General features: G+C 43.1%; 1 protein-coding gene across 8 annotated transcripts in view; it reads right to left on the reverse strand.

Moving 5' to 3' along the window:
- Nucleotides 1-22,941, reverse strand: part of UGT8 (UDP glycosyltransferase 8) — a 78,351-nt gene that overhangs the window by 23,150 nt on the left and 32,260 nt on the right. For 2 of the 8 annotated variants that reach the window (XM_061585278.1, XM_061585280.1), the window contains exon 2: nucleotides 13,045-13,260. The exons of 3 other annotated variants lie outside the window; for them this stretch is intronic. In XM_061585278.1, the coding sequence (XP_061441262.1) occupies nucleotides 13,045-13,120 (76 nt within the window). In that variant the 5' untranslated portion in view covers nucleotides 13,121-13,260. Of the gene's footprint in view, nucleotides 1-3,178; nucleotides 3,233-13,044; nucleotides 13,261-13,413; nucleotides 13,479-22,941 lie in introns of those variants that run through there. 3 more of the 8 variants (XM_061585279.1, XM_061585282.1, XM_061585281.1) reach the window with 3 other exon arrangements.

Raw genomic sequence — 22,941 nt, forward strand, 5'->3', positions numbered from 1 at the left:
CTCCCCTCTGAAATGCTGGAGAAGCATAGTTAATTCATTTCATTTTCCATCACAACTTTGCTGGGGTCTGCACCACACAAAGCCACAAGGAACCATCAAGAGGAAAGCATTTCCACCTGCCTTGCCCCACCCCTCTGCCTGGGCCTTATCAGGAGGAGCTGCAGGCTAAGACATGCTGCTGCAGGGATGAGACTGTGCTGGGACCATCAAGGGGCAAGCATTTCCACCTGTCTTGCCCCACCCCTCTGCCTGGGCCTTATCAGGAAGAGCTGCAGACTGAGACGTGCAGCTGCAGGGATGAGACTGCTGGGACCATCAAGGGGCAAGCATTTCTATCTGTCTTGCCCCACCCCTCTGCCTGGGCCTTATCAGGAGGAGCTGCAGACTGAGACATGCTGCTGCAGGGATGGGACTGTGCTGGGACCATCAAGGGGCATGCTTTTCCACCTGCTTTGCCCCCCACCCCTGCTCTTAGTGACATTTTTCTGGGGACTGCCCTTTACCAGGAAGATTAATGCTTTTGGTTTGCTGCTCCTGTTTTTTTAGAGATGTTAGGACTTTGTTAGTTTGATTTTTTTTGTTGTAAATTGTATTGTTTTTATTTGCATTTTGTATTTGTATTTTTATTTGTGTGTAAGCCGCCTTGGGGGCCTATTTGGCCGAAAGGCGGCCTAGAAATAAAACATAACATAACATAACATTTCAAAAGTCATTTCATAAGACACTAATCACTGAACCATCAGTCATTTATACCTATGTATATGATTTAACAGGGCCTGCTCAATCTTATTCGATACTAACAACAACCTGCGAAAGATAAATAGGTAATTACAGAAAGTGTGGGTAGTCGACATTTATCAATGAAATTGCCTAAATGCAACACAAAAGAATGAGTTTGCAAACCGCACAGATGTATGAGTTTTCATTCATCTATATGGTAGCAAAATGCTACCTGCAGCTGCTGCAGTGAAAAACAGTGTAAACACAAGACTCATAGCAAAAGAGAATAGAGGCTATTTCAATAGACCATGGATCCTGATAGAAAACAACATAAACATATTTTTGAATGGGCAAACTGTAGAAAATTGTTTAAATTAAAACTCAGTGTATTAATAAACTTGTATGCATTTTTAATATAACAAATTCCCATTTAACACATTGTTCAACAATCCAAACTGCATTAGCAACTACTGCCGCTATAAATACAAAGTTAAAAAAAATGGGCTCTGAGCCATGTCATATTTTTCGTTTACCCTAGTTCAAGTACTATGAAAAATAGTATGTGAAAGAATATTGGATAAAGTTGTTTTCACATGGCTGCTATTTTAAGGCTTTTCTTCCAACAAGGACTTGGACTATGATTTTGTTTTATTACAACAAACCAGAACCAGCACACCCTCAAAAGATAGACAAGTGCGTCCTTCTTAACACTCAAGTTCCACCCATTAAGATGTGCACTATCCAGTTACAACTGCCCCTCTGTTTAATCAACCAAAGCTTTAATTAAAATATCAATTACACCTTGCAGCCTCACTTTTTATTCATAAAATGAACATAAGTACAAATTCGTAGAAAGCTTAAGTAGATCAACAAGTTGAACTTTGTACACAAGCAACCAATTGTCACATATTTCCCAATAAGTCCCTTATCTTTTTAATTGGCCATCATATCTTCTATAATTGTGCTTTCTCTCACTCAAAAGGAACTCTAAAAGGTAGAAAATATGACATGTGGTTACAATGCAAATAAGCAGCAACCCTTTCTTTTTGCATGTCAATAAAAATAGATAGGAAGGAAGTTATGGGCTTCACTTGAAATACCATACTATTAATTCATTAAACTGAGTGTAATAAAACCTATTCATAGGGTAGCCATAAGTCAGGATCGACTTGAAGGCAGTACACAATGTAGCATACGTCACATCCCAGACCATGGACAGCAGACAGCACTGGAACTAAAATATCTCAGTTCTTTTAATTACAACACTACATATACTTTTCTACTGAGACCTTCTCAAGGGTGCCATAGGAGGTATTGATGGGCACCCTGGCACCCACATGCACCACATTGGCTACCCCTCTGCTAAGGTCATGCTTGAGGATATTAATCATAATCATCATATGACAATGACCCCAGAGACAGTGGGAGCCAGTTCTGTTTGTAGGCTGTGCATCCCCAAAACATATGTGAGTTCAGACAGTCATTTGAGTTGGCAGCACCACAACTACGAAACTACGTTAAAAGGGGTACACAGAACCCAGCCTGCAACTAATATCACCATAGCCCCTCCCGGCTTTTCTCCTCCCAACAACATCAATTCCAGCTTTGAAAGTTCAGCTGAGGAGAAATTGCTTGGGAAGAAAAGCTGCTGAAAATAAGCCATGGGCAGAGAGGGGATTCTGCACTCCTTACCCATGCACCCCCTTTAGTTTTAAGATTCAACTTCTCTCCTATATGTCAGGACTGTCCCATGTTTTTATAATAATGCAACATCAGCTGTTACATCTAGCTTACCCCTCAATTCTTCCGAATGAGAGGTTCAAGTAAATCAGCACTGCAAAGCTACAGCTTTTATTTTTTACACCCATAAGCTCAATTCTCATAACCAATAGACAATGGACAATTAAATACATTACAGTGTTTACAACCTCTCTCTTTGGGATATCTTGTACCAACATTACCCTCAATGTGATGACATATTTGAAAACTCCTTCCTGAGCTCAGAAAGTACCTAGAACATTTATTTATTTATTTATTTCATTAAACTTATAGACCGCCCCATAGCCGAAGCTCTCTGGGCGGTTCACAAGACAAGAAATAGCAAAATACAAGACATGTATCAATATAAAACATATAAAAAGTTAAAAATTATTAAAAATTAAAACAATGTCAGCGTATACTAAACATAATTAATTAAAAATTAATCCCCAATAAGAAAAACATCCCCCATAAGAAAGGCTGCAACCCTTGGCACACTTCAGTGGATATAAGGCCCACTGAACCCAGTGCAACTTACTTTCAAGTAAAACACATACGATTGAACTGCATTTCTGCTAATAATGGAATATACATATTCTCAACAGAATAATCTATCAAACTGGGGTAGATAAGGGAATTAATCTCTCAGAATCAAAAGTAAGAATATTCAGAAATAGAAAAACACTCTTAAACATATTACCTCGCATCTTTCTTTGTTCAGGTCACTTCACTGGTCCCCAAGCAGTTTAAGTCTCTTCAGCAAGAAGAAAAAGGCATGTCTAAATAGAGACTATTCAAACCAATTAGCAGCACTTTAGTGCCACCAGCTCAGCAATCTTTACAGCCTCAGTTTCTCTCATCATGTTACCAGGAGGGTTTAAAAGTTACTTGTTACATCATAAGAGATACCAAAGCAGGGCAGGAATCTTAGCACATGTTCTGCTTAATCAATATGACTTTAATCTCAGGAAACCTATACTCACATCCTAATTAGCAGTTAATTAGTTATCTTACGAGTTTAGTGACTCTACTTCATTGTCAAGCAGTGAAGACTGTGGCACAGAAACATCCCTGAAGCAAACTGACATCAGAGACAATAAGACAATTATAGCTATCATAGGTACTACCCGCTCACACAAAAAGCACAACACACACCAGTAACTGTTTACTTTCTCTTCTACTTGTTTTTACTTTCCTTTGCTTGCCAAGTAAAGTTCTTGATAGTTCCCCAGAAAGACCCCTGTTTGACCCAAACAGCCAGCTAAAATACCAAGTTCCCTCAATCAAGAGACTATCCCGTTTGTGCTGGAATTTCAGTTAGAATGTGGTGGTTTGAAATCAAGAAAGCCATTTCTGAATAGTTCCAGCCAATAGGCTTCAGTTATGCAATCAGGTCAGAGAAAGGTGAAGATGATTAGCCAAATATGTCATTTGTGATGCTCGTCGGCCTTTATGAACTCAGAAAGTTATTTCAAATTGTCCTGCAAGAAAGGTACTCATGAAGTTATCATGTTTGCCCTCAAAGGAAATAAAATAGATAGAACAATTAAGTTTTAGAAGAGCAACTTCAGTTCGTAAAATAAATTACACAGAGCTTTTCATAAAGGAAAAGTAAAGGGTCCCTTATTCCTGGCTATATATATAGCAATCTAGGTTACAAATTCAGTATATAACAGATAGTTAACCTAATTATGTAAGGCATTTAATGTTTGCAACTTATTGAACAGTGGAGGTTACAGCTTCATTCTAATATGCCAGGAACCTAAGGTCTCAATTTAATCCATTCTCCTTGCTTTCAACCAGAAATGAACTTGTAGCATTGAGCATGTTGTCTAAAGTTGCTATATAGGACAGAACCTGGCAGATTAGGGGAGACAGTTATGCTGGAACACACAGTATATGATCATGGAAACGGGGGCTCTTTCCTGCTGTCTGCACCCTCTGCCTCTACATATTAAACTGATCTACACATGTACAATTTGTACACACACAGACTCTGTACAGAGTATCAGACTTTGGGCTGAGGGCACTGAACATGACTCAAAAAACCCTTCCCTGTATTCAGTGGTCATCCGAATATAGCGTTTGAGAAATTAGCAAAAATATTTACATTTGTAGAATGTTCTGCTCCATACATAACTGTAAATAAGTCTTCTGCTGTAACTGATTAAAAATTCTATGCAGTTCAATAAAAAAGTGAACCTTCTGAATTTAACATTTCTGGTTGAAATGCCTGGAGTTTTACATACTGTCCCTGCCCACAATGAAAACATATACTGTCCGCTCCACGAGCTAGAGGGAGCCCAAGCTGACAAAGCTTCAAGGCCCCAGCTGACAAAGCGTCAAGGCCCCAGCTGACAAAGGGTCAAGGTGAGTTAAGCAGCAGAGTGAGTTCAGCAGCAGGGCGAGGAGGCCAGCCTCCCCCCCACTCTGCCTGTCTGTTCCCTGACCTCAACTAAACCGCAGTTTCCAACCCATTGACGTAATAAACCTTAAACAAAACTATGCAGGTAAGAAGCCAGCAGGGGTGTGGGGGCTTTCCAGTGTTTTGCACCGCCTGCAGCATGTACGACTATCTGCCTGTTGGACAGAAGTCGTGGGTGTGCTCTCGGTGCAATGAGCTCCTGGCTCTCCGGGAACGACTTCATTTCCTTGAGGCCAAGGTGGCGGACCTGGAAAAGCTGAGAGAGGCAGAGAGGTGTGTGGAGGAGACCTTCAGGGACGTTATAGCTGTGTCCAACTCCAAGGATGATAGCTCTTCTGCTATCATGGAGAATGATGGTCTCAGGGAAGGAGAGCATCCAGCCGAGGAAGAGGGAAATGATCCCTTAGAAGGGACCTATTCCTTGGGGGATGAGCAGCTATCCTCTCGTGCCGAGGATATATCTCCAGGGCATGGAGGGATCCTTGTAGTAGGTGATTCGATCATTAGGAACATAGACAGTGGGGTGTGTGATGGGCATGCAGACCGCAAGGTGTTTTGCCTGCCTGGTGTGAAGGTTGCGGATATCGCAAGTCGTTTAGATAGTTTGGTAGACAGTGCTGGGGAGGAGTCAGTGGTCGTGGTGCACGTTGGCACCAATGACATGGGGAAATGCAGCCGTGAGGTCCTGGAAGCAAAATTTAGGTTGCTAGGTAGGATGCTGAAAGCCAGGACCTCCAAGGTGGCTTTCTCTGAAATGCTACCGGTTCCACGCGCAGGACCAGCCAGACAGGCCCAGCTTTGCAGTCTCAATGCGTGGATGAGATGATGGTGTCGGGTGGAAGGGTTTGGATTTGTTAGGCACTGGGGAACATTTTGGGGCAAGCCGGGCCGATACAAAAGGGACGGGCTCCACTTGAGCCAGAATGGAACCAGACTGCTGGCACTTAAAATTAAAAAGGTGGCAGAGCAGCTTTTAAACTGACTGAGGGGGGAAACCCGACAGGAGCTGAGGAAGGTCCGGTTTGGAATAAACCTCCCCCCTGGGATAAATACCAAAAAAATGATGAAATTTTAAAGGGGGTAGGCCTAGAAGTAGGCATTGTGAGAGCAGGGGCACAGGATATAAATTCAGAAGGGCAAAATTACCACAGGCCAGACCACAAGTGCCAAAAACACTTGAAGAGAGACACTGCTTACAAGTGCCTGTACGCTAATGCTAGGAGCCTCCGAACCAAGATGGGAGAACTGGAGTGCTTGGTCTTAGAGAAGAGCATTGACATAGTGAGCATAACTGAGATATGGTGGAATGGAGAAAACCAGTGGGATACGGTTATCCCTGGATATAAACTATATCGGAAGGACGTACTGGTGGCGGAGTCGCTCTATACATGAAAGAAGGCATTGAATCCAGCAAGCTCGAAACCCCCAAAGAGGCGGACTCCTCCACAGAATCGTTGTGGGTGGTGATACCATGCCCCAGGAGGGATTTAATACTGGAAACGATCTATCGTCCCCCTGATCAAAATGCTCAGGGAGACCTGGAGATGAGATATGAAATTGAGGAAGCATCCAAACTAGGAAATGTGGTAGTAATGGGTGACTTCAACTACCCGGACATAGACTGGCTGCATATGTGTTCCAGTCATGACAAAGAAGCAAAGTTTCTAGATATTCTAAATGACTATTCCCTAGACCAGTTGGTCATGGAACCGACCAGAGGGACGGCAACCCTGGACTTAATCCTCAGTGGCGACCGGGACCTGGTGCGAGATGTAAGTGTTGTTGAACCGATTGGGAGCAGTGACCATAGTGCTATTAAATTAAACATACATGTAAATGGCCAATTGCTAAGAAAATCCAACACAGTCACATCTGACTTCAAAAGAGGAAACTTCACAAAAATGAGGGGACTGGTAAAAAGAAAGCTGAAAAACAAAGTCCAGAGGGTCACATCACTCGAAAACGCTTGGAAGTTGTTTAAAAACACTATATTAGATGCTCAACTGGAGTGCATACCACAGATCAGAAAAGGTACCGCCAGGGCCAAGAAGATGCCAGCATGGTTAACGAGCAAAGTCAAGGAAGCTCTTAGAGGCAAAAAGTCTTCCTTCAGAAATGGAAGTCTTGTCCGAATGAAGAAAATAAAAAAGAACACAAACTCTGGCAAAAGAAATGCAAGAAGACAATAAGGGATGCTAAAAAAGAATTTGAGGAGCACATTGCTAAGAACATAAAAACCAACAACAAAAAATTCTATAAATACATGCAAAGCAGGAGACCATCTAAGGAGGCGATTGGACCCTTGGATGATAAGGGAGTCAAAGGTGTACTAAAGAATGATAAGGAGATTGCAGAGAAGCTAAATGAATTATTTGCATCTGTCTTCACAGTGGAAGATATAGGGCACATCCGTGAACCTGAACTAACATTTGCAGGAAGGGATTTTGAGGAACTGAGACAAATAGTGGTAACGAGAGAGGAAGTTCTAAGCTTAATGGACAATATAAAAACTGACAAATCACCAGGCCCGGATGGCATCCACCCGAGAGTTCTCAAAGAACTCAAATGTGAAATTGCTGATCTGCTAACTAAAATATGTAACTTGTCCCTTGGGTCCTCCTCCGTGCCTGAGGACTGGAAAGTGGCAAATGTAATGCCAATCTTCAAAAAGGGATCCAGAGGGGATCCCGGAAATTACAGGCCAGTTAGCTTAACTTCTGTCCCTGGAAAACTGGTAGAAAGTATTATTAAAGCTAGATTAACTAAGCACATAGAAGAACAAGCCTTGCTGAAGCAGAGCCAGCATGGCTTCTGCAAGGGAAAGTCCTGTCTCAGTAACCTATTAGAATTCTTTGAGAGTGTCAACAAGCATATAGATAGAGGTGATCCGGTGGACATAGTGTACTTAGACTTTCAAAAAGCGTTTGACAAGGTACCTCACCAAAGACTTCTGAGGAAGCTTAGCAGTTATGGAATAAGAGGAGAGGTCCTCTTGTGGATAAGGAATTGGTTAAGAAGCAGAAAGCAGAGAGTAGGAATAAACGGACAGTTCTCCCAATGGAGGGCTGTAGAAAGTGGAGTCCCTCAAGGATCGGTATTGGGACCTGTACTTTTCAACTTGCTCGTTAATGACCTAGAATTAGGAGTGAGCAGTGAAGTGGCCAAGTTTGCTGACGACACTAAATTGTTCAGGGTTGTTAAAACAAAAAGGGATTGCGAAGAGCTCCAAAAAGACCTCTCCAAACTGAGTGAATGGGCAGAAAAATGGCAAATGCAATTCAATATAAACAAGTGTAAAATTATGCATATTGGAGCAAAAAATCTGAATTTCACATATACGCTCATGGGGTCTGAACTGGCGGTGACTGACCAAGAGAGAGACCTCGGGGTTGTAGTGGACAGCACAATGAAAATGTCGACCCAGTGTGCGGCAGCTATGAAAAAGGCAAATTCCTTGCTAGGGATAATTAGGAAAGGTACTGAAAATAAAACAGCCGATATCATAATGCCATTGTACAAATCTACGGTGCGGCCGCATTTGGAATACTGTGTACAGTTCTGGTCGCCTCATCTCAAAAAGGATATTATAGAGTTGGAAAAGGTTCAGAAGAGGGCAACCAGAATGATCAAGGGGATGGAGCGACTCCCTTACGAGGAAAGGTTGCAGCATTTGGGGCTTTTTAGTTTAGAGAAAAGGCGGGTCAGAGAAGACATGATAGAAGTGTATAAAATTATGCATGGCATTGAGAAAGTGGATAGAGAAAAGTTCTTCTCCCTCTCTCATAATACTAGAACTCATGGACATTCAAAGAAGCTGAATGTTGGAAGATTCAGGCAGACAAAAGGAAGTTCTTCTTTACTCAGCGCATAGTTAAACTATGGAATTTGCTCCCACAAGATGCAGTAATGGCCACCAGCTTGGATGGCTTTAAAAGAAGATTAGACAAATTCATGGAGACAGGGCTATCAATGGCTACTAGCCATGATGGCTGTGCTCTGCCACCCTAGTCAGAGGCAGCATGCTTCTGAAAACCAGTTGCCGGAAGCCTCAGGAGGGGAGAGTGTTCTTGCACTCGGGTCCTGCTTGTGGGCTTCCCCCAGGCACCTGGTTGGCCACTGTGAGAACAGGATGCTAGACTAGATAGGCCACTGGCCTGATCCAGCAGGCTCTTCCTATGTTCTTATGTACTCTCCTTGTGATTTGTATACATGGAAAGGAAGCTACAAATGAAATTAATACATAAATATACTGGACTTCCGGCTGCTTCCGGGTAAGTCGCACTGTCTTCTCGTCTGATCTTATCCACGTTAAAAAAGACGTTTATATATACTCAGTGTCTCTATAGTTTTTATATAAACTTTTTGAGCACTCTATCAGGTCTTGGGTGAAACTCCCAAGTCAATCTAGTGTTTTTATAAGCTTTTACAACCGGGACACTATTAACTTTGCTAGTAGCCTCAAGCCGCCGCCATTATCCTGAACGTCTAAGACTGTTTTATTTCGTTTTACTACATAATTGGCTTATCTCTGACGCAAACGTTCTAATTGATTTATAACAGCTGAACTCCCTAACTCAAAACAAGAAGGCACTAGCAGCTTGCTGCTTTACTGTGTCCCAGCTATTTTATATTCTTTTTACTTCTCCTTGCAAATTTTAACTGCTCAAATTATTATTTATTTTTTTATTTTATTTTATTTTATTTTATTTATATACCGCCCTAAGCCCGAAGGCTCTCTGGGCGGTGTACAAAAAGATAAAAAACAAGCAATATATAAATACAATAAATACAATAAATCAAAAACAAAACAAACAACAATAAAAGAACCAAACAACATCCAAAAATACAAATAATGATAAAAATACCATTAAAACACACTTTAAAATGCCTGGGAGTATAAAAAGGTTTTCACCTGGCGCCGAAAAGATAGTAGCGTCGGCGCCAGGCGCACCTCATCGGGAAGGCTGTTCCACAGTTCGGGGGCCACCACAGAAAAGGCCCTGGTTCTAGTCACCACCCTCCGAGCTTCTCGATGGGATGGCACTCGGAGGAGGGCCTTAGATGTTGAGCGCAGTGTCCGGGTAGGTTCATATTGGGAGAGGCGGTCCACCAGGTATTGTGGTCCCATGCCGTGTAGGGCTTTATAGGTCAAAACCAGCACTTTGAATCTAGCCCGGAAACAAACAGGAAGCCAGTGCAGACGGGCCAGAACAGGTGTTATATGAGCGGACCTTCTGGTCCGCATCAGCAATCTGGCCGCTGCATTCTGGACTAGTTGTAGTTTCCGAACAGTCTTCAAGGGCAGCCCAACGTAGAGCGTATTGCAGTAGTCCAATCTAGAAGTTACCAGAGCATGAACAACTGAAGCGAGGTCATCACTGTCCAGATAGGGACGTAGCTGGGCTACCAATCGAAGATGGTAAAAAGCATTCCGTGCCACCGAGGCCACCTGGGCCTCCAGAGACAAGGAAGGATCGAAAAGAACTCCCAAGCTACGAACCTGTTCCTTCAAGGGGAGTGTAACCCCATCAAGAACAGGATGAACATCCACCATCTGGGCAGAGAAGGCACTCACCAACAGCGTCTCAGTCTTGTCTGGATTGAGCTTCAGTCTGTTAGCTCCCATCCAGTCCATTATCGCGGCCAAGCAACGGTTTAGCACGTTAACAGCCTCACCTGAAGAAGATGAAAAGGAGAAATAGAGCTGCGTGTCATCAGCGTACTGATGACAACGCACCCCAAAACTCCTGATGACCGCACCCAGAGGCTTCATGTAGATGTTAAAAAGCATGGGGGACAGTACCGATCCCTGCGGGACTCCACAATGGAGGGTCCAGGGTATCGAGCAATGTTCCCCAAGCACTACCTTCTGGTGGTGACCCACCAAGTAGGAGCGGAGCCACTGCCAAGCAGTACCCCCAACTCCCAACTCCGTGAGTCTTCCCAGAAGGATACCATGGGATGGTATCAAAAGCAGCTGAGAGATCAAGGAGAATCAACAGAGTCACACTCCCCCTGTCCCTCTCCCAACAAAGGTCATCATACAGGGCGACCAAGGCTGTTTCAGTGCCAAAACAGGGCCTGAAACCGGATTGAAATGGATCAAGATAATCAGTGTAATCCAAGAGCCCCTGGAGCTGGCCAGCAACCACCCGTTCTAGCACCTTGCCCAGGAACGGAACATTCGCCACTGGTCTATAATTGTTCAGGTTATCTGGGTCCAAAGAGGGTTTCTTCAGGAGCGGTCTCACAACCGCCTCTTTTAGGCAGTCAGGGACCACTCCCTCTCTCAGAGAGGCGTTTATTATCTCCTTGGCCCAGCCAGCGGTTCCGGTCCTGCCAGCTTTCACCAGCCAAGAGGGGCAAGGGTCCAGCACAGATGTGGTCGCCCGCACCAGTCCAAGGATCTTGTCAACATCCTCAAGCTGTACAGACTGAAACTCATCCAATAAACAAGGACAAGACCGTGTTCTGGATGCTTCATTAGATCCCACTGCCATAATATTGGAGTCTTAAGTCCCGGCGAATGCATGCGATCTTATCCTGGAAGTGCCTCGCGAACTCTTCACAGCGGGCTACAGATGAATCTATGATGTCCCGAGGGCCAGAATGTAAAAGCCCTCGTACGATTTTAAAAAGTTCCGCCGGGCAGGAGAGAGATGCCTTAATTGTGGCAGCAAAATATCTCTTTTTTGCTGCCCTCACCGCTACTATATACCGCTTAGAAGAGGCACTCACCAAGGCACAATTGCATTCGTCAGGAGTTCGCCTCCATCTGCACTCAAGCCTCCTCCTTTCTTGCTTCATCACTCTCAGCTCCACGGTATACCATGGAACTGTATGAGCTCTACATAGGAGGGGGCACATGGGAGCGATCGTGTCAACCGCCCGGGTCATCTCCGTATTCCACAATCCGACCAGGGCTTTGACAGGAGCGCCAGTCTTCTCAGTCGGGAAATCCCCCAGAGCCCTTTGGAAACCCTCAGGATCCATTAGTCTCCGGGGGCGGACCAATTTAATAGGTCCCCCACCCTTGCAGAGGGAAAGGGTCGCTGTGAGCCTAAACTTCAGCAAGCGGTGATCTGTCCATGACAATGGGGTAGATGAAAAACCCCCAACCACCAGATCATCATCTCCATGTCCAGTGGCGAAGATCAAATCAAGAGTATGTCCCGACACATGCGTTGGGCCAGTAACAACCTGAGACAGCCCCATGGTTGTCATGGAGGCCATGAAGTCCTGAGCCGCCCCAGATAGAGCAGTCTCGGCATGGATGTTGAAGGCCCCCAGTACCAATAGTCTAGGGGACCGCAGCAATACCTCCGAGACTACAACTGTCAGCTCAGTTAGGGAATTTGTTGGGCAGCAGGGTGGGCGGTACACCAACAAAATTCCCAGTCTGTCTCTCTGGCCCTGCACAAGGTGGAGACACTCCAAACCAGTCGACACCTGGACAGGGTGCTTGGTGAGTGAGAAAGAACTCCTATAGACCACAGCAACCCCACCTCCCCGTCCTTCGGTTCTACCATGATGCTGAACCGTATACCCAGGTGGGCAGAGCTGGGAAAGAGCAACTCCTCCCTGATCGCCCACCCAGGTTTCAGTTATGCACGCCAGGTCGGCCTCCTCCTCCACAATTAAATCATGAACAAGGGAGATCTTATGGTGAACCGACCTGGCATTTAACAACAGCACATGGAGATCCGAAGGCTGACTGATAGGACAACCAGCAGTCCTGGGGATGTGAGGAGAACCGGAACAGGTCACAGGCACTACTTGTCTGAGACGAGTTCCCCTTATCTGGCACGTTCTCCTCACAACGCCGTACCTCCCATTACCCGTCACTACGCTAATTGGGGCCCCCGAAAGTCTCCCCGGTCGATGTATAATACTCTCTCCCAGGCACATATTAAAACCAATAAAACACACAATACACACTCTCCCTCCGTAACTTCTCACGAACATCCCCCTGAGGGTTTCAGCATATTTAACAATGACTTCGAGGAACTCATCCCAGAATAGTGTCTCTGGAGAAGTTCCTACTTCTAAACGATTCATACAAAGTAAAATCTCCAACTTCTTCACACCTATGACTAACTTCTCTGCCTCATTGAAAAACTCTACACCAAATCTTCACTTACCTTTGCTGAGTTCTGCCCACCATGAATGGTCTGTGGATCGACAACTCTTTGCAAATGCCCGACCGAATCCTCCCATCTCCAAGAATCTTGAGGAGGAACTTCAAGATGCCGGCTTTTACAACTCGCTAAGCCTGCTCAATGAAAATGAACTGCCTCCATTATCCTTCTTCACAATTGATTTCTACCAGCCGTCCAATGACTCGCTACTGCCACCTTCTGTTCATAGAAAAGGAAATACTTTTGATGCAATGCCCCTGAATTCATCTAACCATCTAGCATTGCTTGACGAAATAAAACTTGTCAAAGATTACATTATAATAACAAATCAGCTGCTTAACACAGTTGTTCAGACTGTCCAATCACTCTTACCTTCCACTCCTTCCCAGAGCTCCACAAAAATGACTCCAGATGACATGAGTAAGAACCTGAAAAAACTAAACAATCAAGGCGACAAGCTAAATCCTCCAAGAAATCCAAAAACATTAAAAACCAAAAAGTCAACTTTTCTAATAAAATGAACTACAAACCGCTTTTTAAACTCCTTGAGCATCAAAAACCTAAACCAACGACCAACCGCCTTTGCAAAAAAAACCTGAAAAAGACAACACCCCTGGCCCTGGGGATCAGGGCCATCTAGTTCCTGCGTTCCCTCAACTGACAAACACTCCTGAAGTGGTCGAAATAAACAACTCTCAAGTTTCAGGTCACCGTGACTCTCCGCTGATGATTGAGTCCCAAACTTCCCTTCAACCGTGGAAATTACAACTACAACCAAATAAGTTGGTAATCTCTTACAAAGGCAGATTTAATGACACCAGACTGCCGTTTCCTAGTATTTCCTTCCTGGACACTTGCTTTAGCAAATCTATGGCGGCCCCTAGACGACAAAATTTCGTTAGGTCTATGAAAATTCTAGCGCAATCATCGCATGAATGGAGGTTGGTTATCACATACCACTCGAGAGATATGGCCAATCAGATCTTCCAAAAAAGGAATTCCCTATCCAAATTTGGCCTTACAGCTCAAAGATACTACATTAACACAGCACCTCCAACTTCTTTAATGGTCCCATGCCTCCAGTCCAGTTTTACAAACTCTTCAGTGTCTCTAGAAAACCCTAACAACACTGTTCCCTCTACAATCTCAAATGATTTTTCAATGCGATCGACTAGTTCTCAGAGGCTGGCCGCCCCAGAACATCTTAACGAGACTCCCTTCCAGGAATTGGATCCTGAAGAAAGCCAACTGGCTGAACTATATCTTACTCTACCAGAACCCGAAAGACTATCTCTCATCAACAGACTTCGACGTTTGATCTTCCGTCTTCAGTCGTCATCACAGCTCAATTCCCTGCCAGAAACCCCTGCTTCAAAGGTGGCCGATTACTCCTCTTACTGCAATAAAGGCATGGAAATCGTGGACGATAAATCTACTACCCATTCTCAGTTCGAACGCTACCCAAATATCAGTTCCTTGCGGCCCTCTGCCTCTACCAATCTAAGGAACCCCTCCTCAGTTCAAATAACCTCCTCAACTAAACATAAATCCTCCATAAAGAATGGAGCAATCTTCAATGATGCTAGTGGTTCACTCAACCTAATTGATGAACTTAATTGACAACCATATTTATCTCCTAACGACGTTTCTTTAGTCGACTCCATCCGACCCGATAATACAACCAATCCCTTGCAACTCATTTCCTGGAATATTGCAGGTTGGAACTCAAAGGTAACAGACCCTGAATGGTTTCCATACCTCTCCAGATTTGATATCATCGCCCTACAAGAGACCTGGGCTACTGATAAACCCTGCATAAACGGCTTCTCATCCTATGATCTTCCCGCCCTGCCCTCTTCGAGTGGTAGAGCGAAAGGAGGGTTGCTGTTTTTAATATCATCCTCCATCAATATTAAGATACACCCCCTACAGTCTCTTCCCCCATTTGCACTCTCCGTGCTTCTGGTAATAGGTGCCCTTTCAATCATTCTTGTTAACGTATATATTCCCCCCGCCAAGGATTATGCTTCCATAGACCATAATTGGGAATTATTTGATCACTGTATCTCCAATCTTGAGAACTCCCATCCCAATGCAAAAACGCTAATTATGGGAGATCTAAATGCAAGAATTGGTCCTAATAATAATGAACTACTCTCTTCGTCCCCTTGGAGAGGCGAAGAATGTGACCATACAGCCTTTTACTATGAAAGGAATTCGAAAGACACGGTCACTAACTACAGCGGAATTAATCTAGCCCGCTTCGTAGCCTCTCATCACATGACCATTTTAAATGGCCTTAAAAACATTGATGACTGTGCTGAATTTACATACATCTCTAACCACGGCTGAAGTACAATCGACTATGTCTTAATTTCCCAAAAATTGCTAAGTATAATTGATCGATTCTATATCGGAATAAAACTAAGTAGTGATCATCTCCCCCTGAATGTTATATGCATTATCCCTAGAGAGATTCGCCTGGCCCACAAATACAATCTCATTGAAAATTTTACTTCTTACTGTAAAAGACCTATCTGGACTCTTTCATTAGCTACAAACATAGGGAAATTTTTGACCGCACCGAGTACTATAGCTACTCATAAGAACATAAGAACATAAGAAGAGCCTGCTGGATCAGGCCAGTGGCCCATCTAGTCCAGCATCCTGTTCTCACAGTTGCCTACCAGGTGCCTGGGGGAAGCCCGCAAGCAGGACCCGAGTGCAAGAACACTCTCCCCTCCTGAGGCTTCCAGCAACTGGTTTTCAGAAGCATGCTGCCTCTGACTAGGGTGGCAGAGCACAGCCATCACAGCTAGTAGCCAATGATAGCCCTGTCCTCCATGAATTTGTCTAATCTTCTTTTAAAGCCATCCAAGCTGGTGGCCATTACTGCATCTTGTGGGAGCAAATTCCATAGTTTAACTATGCGCTGAGTAAAGAAGTACTTCCTTTTGTCTGTCCTGAATCTTCCAACATTCAGCTTCTTTGAATGTCCACGAGTTCTAGTATTATGAGAGAGGGAGAAGAACTTTTCTCTATCCACTTTCTCAATGCCATGCATAATTTTATACACTTCTATCATGTCTCCTCTGACCCGCCTTTTCTCTAAACTAAAAAGCCCCAAATGCTGCAACCTTTCCTCATAAGGGAGTCGCTCCATCCCCTTGATCATTCTGGTTGCCCGCTTCTGAACCTTTTCCAACTCTATAATATCCTTTTTGAGATGAGGCGACCAGAACTGTACACAGTATTCCAAATGCGGCCGCACCATAGATTTATACAACGGCATTATGATATCGGCTGTTTTATTTTCAATACCTTTCCTAATTATCCCTAGCATGGAATTTGCCTTTTTCACAGCTGCCGCACACTGGGTCGACATTTTCATCGTGCTGTCCACTACAACCCCGAGGTCTCTCTCCTGGTCAGTCACCGCCAGTTCAGACCCCATGAGCGTATGTGAAATTCAGATTTTTTGCTCCAATATGCATAATTTTACACTTGTTTATATTGAATTGCATTTGCCATTTTTCTGCCCATTCACTCAGTTTGGAGAGGTCTTTTTGGAGCTCTTCGCAATCCCTTTTTGTTTTAAAAACCCTGAACAATTTAGTGTCGTCAGCAAACTTGGCCACTTCACTGCTCACTCCTAATTCTAGGTCATTAATGAACAAGTTGAAAAGTACAGGTCCCAATACCAATCCTTGAGGGACTCCACTTTCTACAGCCCTCCATTGGGAGAACTGTCCGTTGATTCCTACTCTCTGCTTTCTGCTTCTTAACCAATCCGTTATCCACAAGAGGACCTCTCCTCTTATTCCATGACTGCTAAGCTTCCTCAGAAGCCTTTGGTGAGGTACCTTGTCAAACGCTTTTTGAAAGTCTAAGTACACTATGTCCACTGGATCACCTCTATCTATATGCTTGTTGACACTCTCAAAGAATTCTAATAGGTTACTGAGACAGGACTTTCCCTTCCAGAAGCCATGCTGGCTCTGCTTCAGCAAGGCTTGTTCTTCTATGTGCTTAGTTAATCTAGCTTTAATAATACTTTCTACCAGTTTTCCAGGGACAGAAGTTAAGCTAACTGGCCTGTAATTTCCGGGATCCCCTCTGGATCCCTTTTTGAAGATTGGCGTTACATTTGCCACTTTCCAGTCCTCAGGCACGGAGGAGGACCCAAGGGACAAGTTACATATTTTAGTTAGCAGATCAGCAATTTCACATTTGAGTTCTTTGAGAACTCTCGGGTGGATGCCATCCGGGCCCGGTGATTTGTCAGTTTTTATATTGTCCATTAAGCTTAGAACTTCCTCTCTCGTTACCACTATTTGTCTCAGTTCCTCAGAATCCCTTCCTGCAAATGTTAGTTCAGGTTCAGGGATCTGCCCTATATCTTCCACTGTGAAGACAGATGCAAAGAATTCATTTAGCTTCTCTGCAATCTCCTTATCGTTCTTTAGTACACCTTTGACTCCCTTATCATCCAAGGGTCCAATCGTCTCCCTAGATGGTCTCCTGCTTTGAATGTATTTATAGAATTTTTTGTTGTTGGTTTTTATGTTCTTAGCAATGTGCTCCTCAAATTCTTTTTTAGCATCCCTTATTGTCTTCTTGCATTTCTTTTGCCAGAGTTTGTGTTCTTTTTTATTTTCTTCATTCGGACAAGACTTCCATTTTTTGAAGGAAGACTTTTTGCCTCCAAGAGCTTCCTTGACTTTGCTCGTTAACCATGCTGGCATCTTCTTGGCCCTGGCGGTACCTTTTCTGATCTGCGGTATGCACTCCAGTTGAGCTTCTAATATAGTGTTTTTAAACAACTTCCAAGCATTTTCGAGTGATGTGACCCTCTGGACTTTGTTTTTCAGCTTTCTTTTTACCAATCCCCTCATTTTTGTGAAGTTTCCTCTTTTGAAGTCAAATGTGACCGTGTTGGATTTTCTTGCCAATTGGCCAGTTACATGTATGTTTAATTTAATAGCACTGTGGTCGCTGCTCCCAATCGGTTCAACAACACTTACATCTCGCACCAGGTCCCGGTCCCCACTGAGGATTAAGTCCAGGGTTGCCGTCCCTCTGGTCGGTTCCATGTCCAACTGGTCTAGGGAATAGTCATTTAGAATATCTAGAAACTTTGCTTCTTTGTCATGACTGGAACACATATGCCGCCAGTCTATGTCCGGGTAGTTGAAGTCACCCATTACTACCACATTTCCTAGTTTGGATGCTTCCTCAATTTCATATCTCATCTCAAGGTCTCCCTGAGCATTTTGATCAGGGGGACGATAGATCGTTCCCAGTATTAAGTCCCTCCTGGGGCATGGTATCACCACCCACAACGATTCTGTGGAGGAGTCTGCCTCTTTTGGGGTTTCGAGCTTGCTGGATTCAATGCCTTCTTTCACGTATAGAGCGACTCCGCCACCAATACGTCCTTCCCTGTCCTTCCGATATAGTTTTTATCCAGGGATAACCGTATCCCACTGGTTTTCTCCATTCCACCAGGTCTCCGTTATGCTCACTATATCAATGCTCTCCTCTAAGACCAAGCACTCCAATTCTCCCATCTTGGTTCGCAGGCTCCTAGCATTAGCGTACAGACACTTGTAAGCAGTGTCTCTCTTCAAGTGTCTTTGGCACTTGTGGTTAGGCCTGTGGTAATTTTGCTCTTCTGAATTTATATCCTGTGCCCCTGCTCTCACAATGCCTACTTCTAGGCCTACCCCTTTTAAAATTTCATCATTTCTTTGGTTTTTATCCCAGGGGGGAGGTTTATTCCGAACCGGACCTTTCTCAGCTCCTGTCGGGTTTCCCCCCTCAGTCAGTTTAAAAGCTGCTCTGCCACCTTTTTAATTTTAAGTGCCAGCAGTCTGGTTCCATTCTGGTTCAAGTGGAGCCCGTCCCTTTTGTACAGGCCCGGCTTGTCCCAAAATGTTCCCCAGTGCCTAACAAATCCAAACCCTTCCACCCGACACCATCGTCTCATCCACGCATTGAGACTGCGAAGCTGGGCCTGTCTGGCTGGTCCTGCGCGTGGAACCGGTAGCATTTCAGAGAAAGCCACCTTGGAGAACTCGTTCTCTGTTGATGAATTCAAATTCCTCCGATGAAATCCTCACTGTTTACGACTCTCTGTCTTCAGCGTTACGCTCTCTTTTATCCCTACGACCATAAACCGACAATTCTAAGAATTTTGATTGCCCTAAATGGTTTGACAAGGAGTGTCAAGCCTTAAAACTACGCCTAAGATCCATCTATCTAAATTACCGTCGTCAACATCTTACTTCCCTCCCCCCGGAGTACTATTTAACCAAGAGACTGTACAAGTCAACACTTGCCCGTAAAAAACAACAAGCACTCCAAGAGGAATGGAACAATCTCATTGTTGCATCAAGACAGAATAACTCGGAGAGATTCTGGTTTATTATTTCGAAGGCCTTTAGATCTCACCCCATAGCCGTGCACGCTATCTCTCCTCAGACATGGGAAAGTTATTTTTCCTCCTTGTATCAGATTAAACACCCAACCAATCCAATAAATTCTTTGTCCTTTGAACTTTCCCAGCTTCCGTATTGGCCGCCTGTCAATCAAACTGAAATAAGGGTTTTGATTGCGGACCTTAAGAAGGGTAAAGCACCAGGCCCAGATAACATCCCTGCTGAACTTCTCCAAGATAACCAGGATTGGTGGGCCCCCTATTAGCAAAGCTTTTTACCAACTTTAATAAATCGGGTCTTTTTCCAATATCGTGGCATGAAGCTACCATTATACCCATCTACAAAAAAGGAGACAGGCAAGACCCCTCAAATTACCGCCCGATTAGTCTGCTTTCCATTATTGGAAAGCTATATGCCTCACATTTGAAAACAAAACTTCAGTCATGGCTTGATGACCAAAACATTCTGGGCTTAGAGCAAGCTGGATTTCGGAAAGGTTGCTCCACTTTGAATCGTTGTATAATCTTGCAACACCTTGCTGAAAAATATAACAAACATAACAGTCCTGGTCTTCATGCTGCCTTTATAGATTTAAAGGCCGCATTTGACTCCATACCACGGGACAAACTTTGGCACAAATTAATTAATACCACTATCGATAAAAGACTCCTTTTCCTGATTTACAAATTACATCAGAACACATCCCTCCGAGTTTGCTGTGGTAAAGACGGTGGCCTGTCAAACCCCATACATACATTCACAGGGGTGAGACAAGGCTGCATTTTAGCACCTCTCCTTTTCAATTTATATCTAAATGATCTGGCAGTACAGTGTCTCTCCAATGATTTTCATATTCCTAAAATTGCCTCTACATCCTGCCCGTTACTATTATATGCAGATGACGCTGTGCTCCTTTCTTTTACGAAGATCGGCCTTACCCGTATGATAAAGGCGTTCATGTCCTATTGCAATGACAACCAACTAGTCATTAATTTCAAAAAGACTAAAATCCTAGTCTTTTCCAACAGCAAATCCCTCCCTGTTTGGTCGATAAATGGACATCAAATTGCACAAGTTGCCTACTACAGATATCTAGGCATAATTTTCCACGCCTCTCTGAGTTGGTCTACCCACATCCGAGCAGCAGTAACAAAAGCAAGGTGCTCCACAAAGAATTTACTCCGCTTTTTTCATTATAAAGGCGGCCACTTTGTCCCAGCCCTTATCAAACTATTCACATATAAGATCATTCCCCAACTTTTATACGGTGCCCCCATTTGGATTCACTCTTTAGGTCCTTCTGTTGAAACCACACTTTCCAGTTTCCTCCGCAGCCTTCTAGCTGTGCCCCAATGTGTTCCCTCAGCAGCATTAAGACTTGAATGCAGGCTGACCTCTTTGGACTGCCGAGCATGGATCATGACTTTCAACTTTTGGGCAAAAATTTCATTTAACTTTCCCCAAGGCCTTCTAGCCCCATTCTGGAATGACACCTATCCCTCTTCCCGGATCACAAATATAGAAGCCAAACTGCTGAAAATTGGCCTCTCCAAAGACTATTTGGCCTCCCAATCTCAAAACGATGTACTCCTACAGATCTGCTCTCGGCTTATAGATATTGATTACCAAAACTCAATCTCTAATGCATCCAAAACATGCTCCCCATTGGCCCTAAATTTATCTTTTGCATTTGGTAAACTCGCCCCTTATTTATATTTTCTTACTTTACCCAAATTACGTTTAGCCTTCACAAAAGCCAGATTCAACGCCTTAAACTCAGCGATAATGGAAGGGAGATTCCGACGAACCCCTTATGAGCAGCGTGTATGCCCTTGCGGTCATGAACAGATCGAAACCCTTTCCCATTCCATTTTGGATTGCCCGCTCTATTCACAAATCAGAACTAAATTCCTTAATCCTATCTTGTCAAACCAGAAATTTAAAAACTTTTCCCCCGAAGATATGATTGCTCTGCTCCTCACAGGCTCTGACAGAGATACTACCATACAAGTTTCAAAATTCGTATTTGCTGCCCAATCAATACGTGCCTCCTCCTAATGTTTGTATCATTTTTGTTCTGTATTATATGTTGATTTCTTTTATTCTGTTTTAATTTCTGGGTCCTTGACCGCAATAAACTACTACTACTACTACTACATAAATATACTGAAGATTTTAATATTTTTACAAATAACATTAGACCTAGTATTATAAAATTTACTCTTATGTGCTATTGTTAGGAATGCAAGTGATTTCAAATATTTTCTCATGAAATAAAAGATGAATATTTGCAACACCAGGGGCCTAAATTGTAAGTTACAGCTTCTACTATAGAGATGTTCTTACATGGTTTATGTACAGTCTCTCTCACACTTTTATAGGTAATAGCTCAGTAGAAAAGCGTATGCTTGCATGTAAAAGATCGCAGATTCAGGCACCATCATATCTAAGTAGGGATGGGAAAGGCTCCCATCTGAAATCCTGGGCAGCCAATGCTATTACTAAGTGCTCACCGTAACTAGCTAGATGGTTTAATGGTCCAATTTGGTATAATTCATCATAATCCAGAATGTAAAAATCAAACTTTACACAAACTTCACAATGAAGAAGAAAATTCATTGATTTGATACTAATAAAATCACTGTGAAATCATCTGGAGAAATCAGAAATATATTGCTAAATAATGCTCACAATAGCCTATAAACCTATGTAACACAACTTTATCAGTTATGCCATTTAAATATATAGCAAAAATCATTAGCATAGAATTAAACTTCCTATACTTTCTTCGTGAAAATTAAGCATAGGAAGAAGAGTTTTCCATGCCATTCTATTTTATCCAAGTGCAGTCAAGAGCATACAATAAATTAATATATGAATCTGCAGTAGGCTGACATTGTAGGTCACCCTTTATAATGAGAAAAAGCAAGGCAGTATTTTAACCATTAGGAAGCCTTCTCTTAATAATCATATAGATCAACATGCCACTTTGAATGTGAGTCAGGGTGAAATAACATTTTCTTTTTTATTTTTGGAAGTCTACGAGCCTGATTTCCCTCCTTTTCCCAAACAATAGTAAACTCAGCAAACAATGAAATTATATATTCCTATCTACCATCTTCATATATCTGATGAAGCCTATACCACAATAAGCTCTAAAGTTAAACATATATTTAGTTATTCCTAAATTTCCACAGCACTGTTTTAGAATACCTGATCTTTTGAAATTTTTCCAGAAAGAGACGTCTTTCCTAAATAAATCAAAAAGAGTTATCTCAAATATAGCTTCTTGTAGATTATTTTAGAAAGATCTGTACAAATACTCACAGTAAATAAAAAATAAGAACAACTCCATGTACCTGGTGAGAGTTTACATGATCGTACTTTTATTTTACACTAACATTGATTTTCCCCAATATGTGTATAAATATAAAAAATATCCTTTATTGCTACTTTCAAA

This window comes from Rhineura floridana, chromosome 9, assembly GCF_030035675.1.
Source record: "Rhineura floridana isolate rRhiFlo1 chromosome 9, rRhiFlo1.hap2, whole genome shotgun sequence".
NCBI classification, from domain to species: domain Eukaryota; kingdom Metazoa; phylum Chordata; class Lepidosauria; order Squamata; family Rhineuridae; genus Rhineura; species Rhineura floridana.